Here is a 12,375-nt window from a genome sequence, read left to right as displayed (position 1 = left end):
CTGACGTCACAGAGCCCTGGGAAGAAGGATTAGCATTTGAGCTGCCATCTGACCGCTTCCAGAAAAAAGAGGATGCACAGTTCTGTCATTTGCATGTGTGAGAGACAGTGAGGGAGGGGCAGCAGGTCCATGGGCAAACACACACCCAGAGCCTGTAGCCCACGGGCCAACCTGCAGCTGGGCACTTGCCTACAAAGCCCGAGGCCTCTAAGAGAACAGGTAGTCACAGCAGCCAGAGTTGGGTGGGAAGATAGGGAAAGCAAGGCAGAAAAAGGCAGGTAAATGGAAATGTGGGCTCCTGGGGATGTTTGAAAACTAGAGGTGGGCAGTGCCAACTATACTTTGTTGTGTCAGTCAGGGTGAGTATATACCCAGTGGGACCAAACTCAGCGAGGGACTGAAAAGGGAGGTCAGAGCATCATCAGCTGTCCCAGGTCAGGGTCAAGGATTCAGAGAAGCAGGTCTTAAGAGACCCCAACAGGCACCTGGGAGGTGCTGAGAGGACAGAGAGGCACAGAGGCCGCAGTCATCCACTTTGGCGCCTGGCTTTCGGCCCCAGGACGAGGCGCTGCTGTCCCTCGTCTGCCCCCTGGTGGCCACGGGTGGAAAAAGTGGCGCTGAGCCTGGGGCTCCAGGTAGACCTGGGCCTGTGGGTGCCTCGTGTCAAACCAACATCCTGTCGTCTTCCTCAGCGGGAAGAACGGCGGGAGGCCTCTGGTCTTGCTCCATCTTCCTAAAAATGACCCTGGGGTCTTGGGATTCTGGTCTTGGGGTTCCTCTGTGCCTTTAACCACAGCCCGTCTGGTCTGGCAGCCAGGCTTGCTCTCTCCCCTCCGATGGGTGCTGGCTCAGGACACAGTAGGGCCCAATTATAAGAAGACCATGGAGGCCCTGTGCAGCTCCAGCCCTGCCTGCCTGAGAAAGCCTCTCTACAAACAGCAAGGAAGCCGGTCCTCGGTCCCTAGATTCTGTCCCCCATTCCATTTTGGCAGCCCCTCGCCACTGCCCCTGGGGTCCTGAAATTCATGCATCTCACTGCCCTCTCCCCTGAGTCCAGCCCGTAGGCCCAGCCCCCAGCCCCCACCTTCTTAGGCCCCTGCTGAGTCCCAGCCAGCTCCCTTCCTCTGGCACTTCCGCCATCTCAGTCTCACCTGTCCTAGCCCATCGCTAGTCCTCTGCCTCCAGGAAGGCCCTCTCCCTCTCACCACCTCTCCCTCACTTCTGGTGTACACCTGGTGTCATAGTTGCAAACAGGCATCGTGTAGGTAGATGTTTAGTTCATTCTGCACAGTGTTTTGGAAAGAAGTGAATGGTGGGTTCATTACCAAGATTTATTATTGGAGAGATTTCACATAAAAACCTGGATTTTCTGGCTTCTCTTGATAAAAGCAGCAGGCCTGGCTGACATTCCTGCCTGATGGGAGCTGATGGGCAGTCTGGCACAGCCCACCTGGCCCACCCCTCACCTTTATCGCTCTCATTTGTGTCACCTGTCTGGCCAGCACTGGCAGGCGCTGGGGTCTGCAGCCAGGAGGTCAGGTCCCCACGAGGAGCCTGCCTCTTTGGGATTTAGCAGAGCAGGGAGGAGCTCGGGCGCAGCGCAGCCCGATTCCCGAAGCTTTTGTGCAAAGGTAAAAGCCCCGGGGAAGAGACGCTGAGTCCCTGAGCTACCAGCTCACTGGGCGAAACACATCTAGGTGGTCAGTGGACTCACGGCTTAGTCCTTTCAAGGCTATGACGTGGTGCTTGCCCCACTGCCACCCTGGAGTCCTTTGTTTGGGATAGGGGCTGTCCCTGAGAGCCTCCCCCTCCAGACCGGGAGCCCCAGGAGGCTCACCTGCCTGCTGGCTCTCACTGCGCCACCAGCCCACACAGACCAGCTGGGAATGCGTCTGGAAGGACGAGCACAGAAGGCCCAAGGTACTGGTGACAGAAAGGGCTGGACTTCCTCAGGTGCAGACTGCCCACCTTGATTTTACGTTCAAAGCAAACTAGATTCCAACTGTGTACAAGGTGCAGTGCAGTGAGGCAGGGACACTGGGACTTCGGGGCAGGGGCCTCCGTCCTGTGGACGTCACCTGGCTGCTTCCTCCATCATCAGCTGAGGCTCAGCCCTCCCGCCTCATCGACCTTCATCCCACCTGCCCTGGCCGTCTGCCCTGCAGCCTTTTCCTCTCCTAGCAACCCTCCTGCCTCTAGGTTCGATGAGGACACTCCCCTGTCCCAATCTCCTGGCTCCCCACTACCTGCAGACCTGGCCTTCAGGACCCTCTGTCACCTCTTCCAACCAGTCCCCATCACATTGACTGGACCCCACACTCACCCTCCACTCACACTCAGATGGGAGCGCCCCATACACACCCCTATGTCCCTTTACCTGGTGTCTTCACCTTCCTGCCTTTTGAAAGCCTATCTGTCCCTAATGCCCCTTCCCCAGGAAGGTTCCCGACCCCCCAGCTGGCAGCCAGTTTGCGTTCCCCTGACCCCGTGGTGTTGCATCTTTATTGCATTGATGGGGCCTCTAAACACGATTTTGCCTTTCTTCCCTCCCTCTCCCCCAGCACAGTGGTTTGCACCAAGTAGGCTCAAGTCAGCTCTGTACTTGTGAGTTGAGTAAGTGAATGAGAGACCTCCAGGTAGAGCCCTCGCCCTTGCAGCTTCCCTGTATCAGAAGAGGTACCATCCACTCAGCGAACATCAGTGGGTGCCCAGTACTCACAGGCACCGGGCATTCCTGCTGTCCTGGAGGCTGCAGGCATCTCAGCAGGCTCTGGATGTGGCCCCGGACGTGACCGTGAAACAAGCCCTGAGCAGGGCCAGGCCACATCCACTGGGTTGCACAGGCTGGAGAAGCCTGGACGAGGGACACCGGAGAGGCTGAGGGATGCACCTGTGACACGGAGGTGACCACAGGCCTCCCACAGCCCCTCTGCCTCCAGGAGGAGGAAGGGCCCCTAGGCATGGCCACATGGGACTCTGTCTTTTCACAGCTGCTCACCAAAGATGCAAAGCAGAGGCTGGGCTGCCAGGCAGAGGGCGCTGCAGAGGTCAAGAGACACCCCTTCTTCAGGAACATGAATTTCAAGCGCTTAGAAGCCGGGATGTTGGACCCTCCCTTCATTCCAGACGTGAGTAGCCTCCCCCAGCCCGGACTGAGCCTGTGCACTGGTTCACAACCTTCAATTTCCCTGAATGTCCATGCTGGGCCCTGACAGGGAGCTGAGGGGACCCGTGGGCAGGAGGCAGCCTCTGCTCTCTACTAACAGACATGTTGCCAGGTCGGGGGTCCTTCTGCACCCATCCTGGAGTCATCACCTTTCTGAAGTCCTTGACTCCAGACCCCCAGGCTTCCAGGGCCCCTGGGAGGCCTCTCCACCAACTTTGAACTCCTGGAGGGCAAAGCCCATCCAGGTTCATTTCGTGAGTCCTGACATAGAGCAGCCCCCATTGCACGTTTGAGAAGCGAGTGAGACAAAAGATACGACTGCCGTAACAGTGGCAGCTCGTGGCACGGCACCAGGCTCGGTAACAGCATTTGCCACAGCCCCAGCTGGCACAGGTGCTGCTGTATCCCATTTTGCAGGTGAGGAAACAGGCCAATGGAGCTATGTGACTTTCCCCAAGTTCCCAAGCACCACAGCTGGGACCCCAGCCCGGCCTGTCTGGCTGCAGAGCCTGGGTGCTGCACCCTCTCATGAGGAGGGGCTGGGAGGTCCTCCTGGGACATCCTCCATCGCTGCATCCCTGCGTCACTGTTCCTGGTGAAGCACTGTCTCTGCCATGCCCTTGCCTGGCCCTGGGAACCAGTATTTTTCTCTCTGTGGAGAACTAGACCAGAGCCCCCAAGCTGCCAGCCCTCATTCCAACAGCGATGACTTTGGAAACATTTCCACTGCCCCAATCCTGTGGGCTTTGGGGAGAGAAAGAATACCTGATAGGGGAGTGGGGATCTCCAGGGGTGCCGAAGAGTGTGAGCTGAGAGATAGGGGTGTTCTGACTGCCCCCACCCCCCTGGCCCGGCCTGGAGGAAAAACATGGGTGACCTGTGGCATGTGGGAGGGCATGATTGCAGGAAGGGGCCCTAGACACCCTGAGCTCACGTTTCACCCTGGCCAGGGTCTGCTTGGCGGATCTCAGAGAGGGCAGCACAGGTTCCCGAGGTGGGGGGTGGCCTCGGGCAGACGCCCCTCCGCTCCTCCATAAGACCCCCAGGCCTGGCTGGGGGACAGCGGGGCCATGGGCAGGGCGCGTGCGACTGACCTCTGCCCTCTCAGCCCCGGGCCGTGTACTGTAAGGACGTGTTGGACATCGAGCAGTTCTCCACGGTGAAGGGCGTCAACCTGGACCACACGGACGACGACTTCTACTCCAAGTTCTCCACCGGCTCCGTGCCCATCCCCTGGCAGAACGAGGTGAGCAGGCCGGGGGCGGCCTCGCCCTGGCGGTTGGGGTGCCATGAAGACAGGAGAGGGACTGCTGGGTCAGGCGTCCTTGTGGCCTGGACTCGGGCATTGTGTGGGGTGGGGTCAGAAAAGGGAAGAGGAGGCAGGACAGGCGCGGCCAGTCTGGATGACTCTCTTGAGACGTTTGGCTGGGAAAGGAGGGAAAAATGGAGCAGTGGCTGGAGGCACAAGTGGGAGTGAGTTGGGGGTCTTAGAGTTGGGTCGGATGAGATAGAAATGACAGGGCAGAGGAGGGGGCTGAAGCCCTGAAAGGGGGAGGTTCCGGAGCATGTGGGGTGACCTGGGCTTCAGTGGGGTGAAGGAGGTTTGGTGGTGGATGTCTTCTGCCTTCTCAGTGAAGGCGCATACAAGGCCGTCGGGGACAGGCAGTGGGCAGGTGGGAGCTGACTGGGTCCTGGCCCTGGTAAGACGGACAGCAGGTGGAGGACCTGGTAGGACCAGGCTCTGGGGCAGGTGTCAGCCCAAGGCTCGGTGCTGGGGTTCCTCTCCACCCAAGATGACAGCCGCAGCCCCTCACACTGCCCATGTTTATGCACCGCTACTCCAGATGATAGAAACAGAGTGCTTCAAGGAGCTGAACGTGTTTGGACCCAATGGTACCCTCTCGCCAGACCTGAACAGAAGTCACCCACCAGAACCACCAAAGAAAGGGCTGCTCCAGAGAATCTTCAAGCGTCAGGTGAGAGGTCACCCCCCCACACCCCCCTCATCCCCCACCACCACCACCACCACGCGCAGCTGTCCTGGCCTCTGCCCCGGGGACCCTGGGCCCAGGCACTTCCCTGCCATTGAGACCAAAGCTGCAGATTTCCAACCACATGTGGGGCTTGGGAGACCGGGGGGCAGCGGCAACCTTGAAGGGGCAGGCAACCTGTCTGAAGCCCCCCAAAACCCACTGGCTCATGGGCCCCCCAGGGTGGAAGGGCAGGGCCAGCCCCAAGTTTACCTTTCCTCAGGCTTTCTTCACCTTGGCACTGTTGACGTTTTGGGTTCTTTGTCACGTGGGCTATCTTGTGCACTGACGGGTATTTAGCAGCCTCTCTGGCCTCCAGCCACCAGATACCAGTAGCACCCCACTCCCTACCCCCCCTCTCATTGTAAAATGTCTCCAGACGATGTCCCGTGGGGACAGAGCCACCCCTGCTAGAACACTGGACCTGAGTCTGCAGAGAGAGTGCAAAAGGCAGCTAAAAGCAAGAAGAGTTCTGGTCAGCAGCCCCTGACCCACAGCCCTACATCCAGGTCCAGAGGCCCCTGTGACGTGCAGGCCACAGGGCCTGGCTCTGCGAGGACTGACTTGCTTTCTCTCTCCCTCTCTCTCCCTGCTTACACCCCACTCCCAGCATCAGAACAATTCCAAGAGTTCGCCCAATTCCAAGAGCAGTTTTAACCACCACATAAATTCAAACCATGTCAGTTCCAACTCCACCGGAAGCAGCTAGTTCCAGCTTAGCCTTGAAGTCCACAGTGGGACCAGCCTCGACCCTTCTCAGAAGCGGACCTTGTGACCCATGGAGCTTCTGCTCTGGCCGGGCGGATGGGGGAGCCCTCCAGGAGCCGGGCAAGGAGGCTGTCACCCCCTCAACACAGAGCCTCTAGGCTTCTCAAAGCAATTTCCACTCAGGTCTGTTTGCAGAGGTGGCCCTCGAGCCGGGGTGGACTGGATTTGTCTCTGTCGGACATTGCAATAGAAATCCAATTGGATACGACGACTTGCACGTATTTTAATAGCGTCATAACTAGAACTGAATTTTGTCTTTATTATTTTTAAAGAAAAGTTTTGTAAATTTCTCTATTGTCTCAGTTTACATTTTGTATATTTGTATTTAAATGAAAGTCAGACTTTGAGGGTGTATATTTTCTGTGCAGCCACTGTTAAGCCATGTGTTTTCAGACATTTTAGAGGGGGTGGGGGGATTAAAAAAAAAAATGTGACTCAAGACTTCCAGAGCCTCAAATGAGAAAACGTTTTTATTAAATGTAGAAAATGATTCACATTTCACCTTTAAAAGGATTGGTTGTATCCATCTCTCTAACCTTGCCCTCTCATTGGTATCACCCTTCTGTTGCCTTGTAAGAATTGGAATTAAATCCTCCGAGACACTGTTGGGACTTCTCCCCCAGCTGGGACGTCCTCTGCTGGGTCCATGGGTTTCCTGGGGCAGCTCCGGTGGAAGGTGCCCTGTCCCTGCAGGGGCTCCCGGTGCCCTTGTGGCTCTGGCCTCGGTCTCTTCTTCCATCTGAAAGGCGGCTGGTCTGTGGAGCCAGGAGTCTTCAGCACAGTGGTCTCTGGGCCTCTTTCTTTCTAAGCAGGTTCTGACTGCTAAAGCCAATATGTTTTAAGGAGGCTTTTTTTTTTGGGGGGGGAGTGTTGTTTTATTCTATTTTTAAGAGAAGCATCGCAATGATAGGAGTCGTCACAGAGCCCCAAATGTCCCAAACCTGTATGGCCCATGGGGGCATCAGGGAGTGGAGTCAGTGGGTCATCCTGGATGAGTCTGTAGAGGGAGGGTGGGCCTGCCCAGGGGCTCTGGGCTTGTTCCTTAAGTCTTCACGGGCTCACAGGGCCTTGAGAGCTTCCTGGGGCCCACAGATTCATTGGCCCAGGTGGCGTGGATGGGGTTAGCTCTCCAGAATGCCCAAGGAGAGGTTGGGCCACCAAAGAAGCTCAAGACAAGCTCACTGTCACCTCCCAGGAGAGGCGGGCAGAGGCCAGCTCTAATGGGGGTCTTAAAGATTCAGGCAGAGGTAGCCTCAGGAGGACTTGGTGGCTTGGCCAGACCAGGGCCTCTGAGGACAGTCCCCAGGCCCTTAGAGCATGGCCATGTAGTCCCAGGGAGCCACTGGCCTCCCCAGCTGCCTCTGAGAGGAGCAAACCCGCCCTCGCCTTCCCTCTGGGACAGGGTAAGTGGGTCACTTCCTCTGCTCCCCGGCTGGGCTCAGACAGGCCTGGTCTCAGCCACCAGGAAACCGCCAGGGTTTCTCCCAGTGAGGGCCCTACGCTCATAAAATGCGGGTTCCAGGCTTTACCCCAAACCTAGGCGTCTGCATGTTTTGAAAGCTCACCAGGTCATTCTGACGCATCCTAGGCCATGCCAGCCTTATTTCTCTGGGCGACTCAGGCAACTTTGGGGCATGAGCTTCTGGGGGGGAGGACAGCGTAGCGAGGATGTCAGCCTTGTGTCCCAGTTTCCATGCTCTTTTCCTAAACGTTACCCGTGGTCCTAGGGCATCCTTCTCGAAAGCCTGTCCATTGGGACTGATCATTTTGAGGTCATTTTTACAAACAAATGGGAGAGAAGAAACAGCTGGGCTTCCCTCAGGTCCCTTTAATGGGCCGTATTATTTTCTTCAGGACCGGTTCTTGTCTCATGAGGCTGCCTGAATTACCCTTCTTGGGCTGAATACAAGATAAATGCAAACAGCTATATTCGGTTTTTGCCAAGTAGTGGAAAGCTCTTTGACCCCCAAGCTCTTTTGAGACCCCCAAGCTCTTGCTGACCCTCCTTTCTATATGACCAGAAGGACGGTCATCATCCTGGGATAATCACCAGCCCTCCTATCTAGCAGTTTCACTTATTTTGTCCAATTCGCTGCAACCCAACCCTTACCAAGTAGGCCGGCATTGAGAGGCCAGTCTCTTTTTAGGCCTCAAAACCAACACACTGGCCATTTGCAGTAGAGAATCCTCAAGGAGCAAGAAAGAAAACATAAATCCGCTTAGTGTGCTTCTACAGCATGAGAGCTCAACCGATGCTACAGCAGAAGTCCTTGTGTGACTTAAAATAACTGGAGTCTTCCTTCACATCCACCGGCCCCCCGCGAGTGCCTGTAGGACATAGGGTCAGAGTCCCTGGCCTTTCCAAACCTCTTCTTCCTTTCGGCCCATTGCTTTGTGCAAGAGAAGGGAAGTCTTAATTTAGAACAGAGCCTGAAAATCAGCCCTCCTTTCACCAATCACCACAGATCCTGTCTCTGACCCTTCTCCCCACCCCCACCCCAATTGCTTCTACTCCAGCTTGTTTCTTATAACTGCATTTTTAAAGGTATTTTTTAATTTAAAAACAAAAAAACCTTCCCACCCATCCATCCACCTGTCCAGGATGAGGCATATTTGGACAGTGAGTGGATTGAAATCTTTTTATTGCATTTGAGCTCTTCACAGAGAGCATTTCTTTCTCCAAGCCTGACATTTTTCTCACCGGAAGTTCACTGACTTCGTGCCTTTGAGGTGAGACGCAGGGTCTTGCAGCAGCATCTCTGTTTCCAGTTCCCAGAGACAAGCTGCTGTCTCTGGTGGGACAGGGGTGGTCTCTGCCACGATCACCGTGACTGATGAGTATTCATCCAGCCCCCCAGGGGTTCTCATTGCATCACCCATAGTATCACCTTCATGGAGGCTGGCACCACATCCCACAGCGACTCCTTCGCCCTTCTTTCCAGGCCAGGAGCCTCGCTTTCTAAACCATGAGCTTTGAGCTGCTCACTTGCGCAGTAGCGAAGTGTTGCTATGTCTTGAGCAGCCCAGGAAAGTATACTTGTTTCCTGAAACGCACTGCTCTTAGCAACAGGGAACACCCAGTCTTGGAGGGTGGGTGGAAGGGTGGCTATGCTGCACAGAAGTGGTGTGGCCTGGTTATATGCACACTTGACAAGCAGCGCCCTGGGACATATGGCTGTGAGTTCTGAGGGCAAACCTTGGCATTGAAGGCATAAGTTGGATGTGGCCGAATACCTTTGGGCCTGCAAGCTCTGCTGAGGCTCAGGGCCTGAGCTCCGAGAAGCCAGGGTCTCCATGCCTCTCCAAGGAGCCCAGCCACTGCAGAGCTCCTCTTTATCTTCCACACCTGTGTCCTTTACCGAAAGGCTCAGATCAACGGTTTGTTTCTCACCGACTGTCTCATGAGCTGCTGACCCACCCCTCAATATGGAGGGAGAACCGGGGCCTCCTCGAGCCTGCTTCCCAGGCCTCACGAAAGGGAACAGTGGCCTCGTGGACGACCAGAAGTCCACTGAGATGAAGAGGAAACACCAGCTGTCCTCTGGCACTGCTGTGTGCTCCAGAATCCCTGAGAGCACCTGTGCCCTGCCTAGGGCCACCCTCTGAGACAGGACCTAACTTTCTAGCCTTTGTTATGGAAAGAGAGTGTGTGAAGCCTTTGTGCATTTTGAAGCACCGGAGCCCTGAGTCATGAACAGTGGAGAGCTCACTTCTCTCTGCTCACCACAGATGATGGCGGTGATGCCTCATCTCTGAGGCCCCTGCCGCACCTGCTTCCAGAACTAACGCCCAGTTTCGGAAGCTCAGTTGTGCGGGTCTAACCCTGCTCAGGGTGTCTCTCTTGGTCTGATTTTAAAGGCTTGTGCTGCAGACAGTGGTTAAAACACATGAAAAGGGGCAGCCGGTTAGCTCAATTGGTTAGAGGGTGGTGCTCTTAACAACAAGGTTGCCAGTTCAATCCCTGCATGGGCCAGTGAGCTGCGCCCTCCATAACTAGATTGAAACAACTACTTGACTTGGAGCTGATGGGTCCTGGAAAAACACACCTAAAATAAATAAAAGTTTAAAAAAAAAAAAGAAACACGTGAAAAGCTGGCTCTCCCTAGAAAGGAAGGACAATTCCCCAAAGAAGAATCTAGATGTCTTTCCTGGTCCTTCAATGGGTCATTTTTGTAATAGATCAAAAGCAGATGTTCTCCACAGAAGAGCTTAGTGGCTGTCGGTAGTGTTAAAGTAATAATCCTAGTATCCAAAGGTTTCTTTTTTTTTTTTTTTTTCAGGGAAATTTTAACATGGGTGAATGAAAATAATTCCATTTTGGAGGTCATTCCTGAGGATAAGAGCTTTTGTTCTCCTGCTGCGCGGAATCTTTGTATGTTCCGTCTCAGACGTCACAGTGCTGCTGTACCTAGATCGAACCACTGTTCTTGTTTTTTTAAGAGAAATAAATTCCTTAATGAAAATGACTGCTTCTTTCCTTCTGCTGAGCTATTGTTCTGGTCCTTCTGCATGTGACAGCCGCCCTGCAAGGTGCCAGCACCTGCTGTCTTTGAGTTAACCCTCCGCTCAGGTGGAGGGTTCAGCCCCACCCAAAGCTGGCCCACACGCTGACCTCCCCTGACCTTCCCAAGATGGCCCAGCTCCAGTGGGCAGGGCCTCAGGAGCCCACCTGAACCCTGTCCAGGTTGATTGGCTTTGAGCCCAAACCCAGCAGTGACCCCAGAAGTGATCCTGCCACAGGGCCCCAAGCAGGAGCCCGGTCAGAAGTCAGTGCTGGCACCCACACATCAGACAGGCATTCACACCTCTCCCTGGCATGTTTTGCGTGACAGGATGTGTTTTTACTCTGAGGCAGGCTGTGCAGAGAGGGGTGCTTCTGGCCTTCACCCAGCCAGCCACACGCTGGGACTGGGTAACCAGCAGGTCAGGAAACCTGAGTGCCTCAGAGCCCAGGTCTCCATCTAGGACCTGAGGCCCCTTCAGCCCCCCTGCCACCTGCTTGGCTCAGTGGTAGAATGAGACAGGCTCTGGGCTCAGGCAACCGCTTACTTACTGGACAACCTTAAGTAGCTGCTGAACTGAGTCTTGGGGTCTTTGTCTATAAAATGAGATCCCTGCGCAGCCTGGAACATGTGTGACACTCAGCACAGAAGGTGTCCCTGGAGGACACCGTCACCCTGGTTGTCTCTGGACCCCTTTTGATCTTTGACCTCAGGACAGGCGGGGGTGCTAGACCCACACTCGCGCCAGCCCCACCCAGAGCGCGAGGCCTTCGCAGCGGTGCTCAGTGCTCGGTGCTCAGTAGGCGGAGCACCCTGAGCTGGGAGTCAAGGTTTGCTTTTGCACGACTCCCGGCAGGGCCTGGGGCCCGCCTCACAGAGAAGGTAGCAACTGCAACAGTTACTTACCCTTGGCTCCCAGAAGCAGGTACCTTTCTTAATTAGAGGAAAGGAATGAGAGGATTCTGCCTATTGGGGGACTCTGAAACTGAAGAGAAAGGGGGACTGGTTAGCGATGGGGGTGCAGTGGGAGCAGCTGAGACTCAAAACAGTTCTCTCCTGGAACGGAGGGAACCCAATCAGCTGAAGGGCGGAGGGAACCTACAGTGAAGGGTTTGCTGACAGTGAGAGACCACCAGGAGAAAATGGAGGAGGTAGAAGACAGGAAGCACTCTGACCTCAGAGCAGGTTGAGAAGGACCCTTCCTGTTCTTTCAGTGGCCCCAGCGTTTTCTCTGGAACCTTCTCTCACCCCTCCAAAAACTTCCACTGTCTGAGTGTGGGGACAGAGCCAGGAGTGCAGTTTCCAGGCTCTCGGCCTCACATAGAAAGGTGCTGGCTCTGGTAGTAAATGGCCATCAATTGTGATCGGATGGCCATCAGCTGTGGCTAGTTGGCCATCAGCTGTAACTAGTGAGCCATTGGCCACTAATATAACTGTTGTGGCTACGCTAGCAGCAGATGATGGCTGGCAAGCGCGGACTACAGTTAGTTCTGTGGATTGCAGTTAGCAAGGGGTTGTTTGGTTGGCAGAGAAGCGGACGGCAGGCTGAGGATTGTGTGGCTCCTGCTTCCTGTGTCTCCTGCTTCCTGTGTCTCCAACCCAGCTGCCAGCGTGACTACCGTGGTGTGACTCCCCTATCTATGGCTCCGTGGGTGTTCCTTTTTGGCCTCACCATGTCCTGCGTTCTTATGTGGGGCGCGGGACCAGAGACCCCGCATGACGCATGGCGCAGCGAGCAGGGTAAGGTGCCGGCCACAGCCCTCTGAAGGGCGGTGGAGCAGTTTGTGCGTATGAACACTCAGTCTCAGGAAGACCAGGAGGAAAGCTGCCGGAGAGCTGGACCCCCGTGGAGGGGTGGGTAGACATGGACAGTTCTCCGACCAGCACAGGCCGGAGAAAGCAAAGGTTG

General features: G+C 55.5%; 1 protein-coding gene across 2 annotated transcripts in view; it reads left to right on the top strand.

The window, feature by feature from the left end:
* The window catches only part of GRK5 (G protein-coupled receptor kinase 5), a 197,634-nt gene extending 187,593 nt beyond the window's left edge, over nt 1–10,041 (top strand). The window contains exons 13-16 of one of the 2 annotated variants that reach the window (XM_019725274.2): nt 2,991–3,128; nt 4,275–4,412; nt 5,011–5,142; nt 5,807–10,041. In XM_019725274.2, coding sequence (XP_019580833.1) covers nt 2,991–3,128; nt 4,275–4,412; nt 5,011–5,142; nt 5,807–5,905 — 507 coding nt within the window. In that variant the 3' untranslated portion in view covers nt 5,906–10,041. The remainder of the gene's footprint in view (nt 1–2,990; nt 3,129–4,274; nt 4,413–5,010; nt 5,143–5,806) is intronic. The other variant, XM_074338979.1, reaches the window with a different exon arrangement.
* The last annotated feature ends 2,334 nt before the right edge of the window (nt 10,042–12,375 follow it).

Source organism: Rhinolophus sinicus, linkage group LG07, assembly GCF_036562045.2.
Source record: "Rhinolophus sinicus isolate RSC01 linkage group LG07, ASM3656204v1, whole genome shotgun sequence".
Taxonomy (NCBI): domain Eukaryota; kingdom Metazoa; phylum Chordata; class Mammalia; order Chiroptera; family Rhinolophidae; genus Rhinolophus; species Rhinolophus sinicus.
Note: the sequence above shows the minus strand (reverse complement) of the source record. Positions and strands in the feature narration are given on the sequence as shown.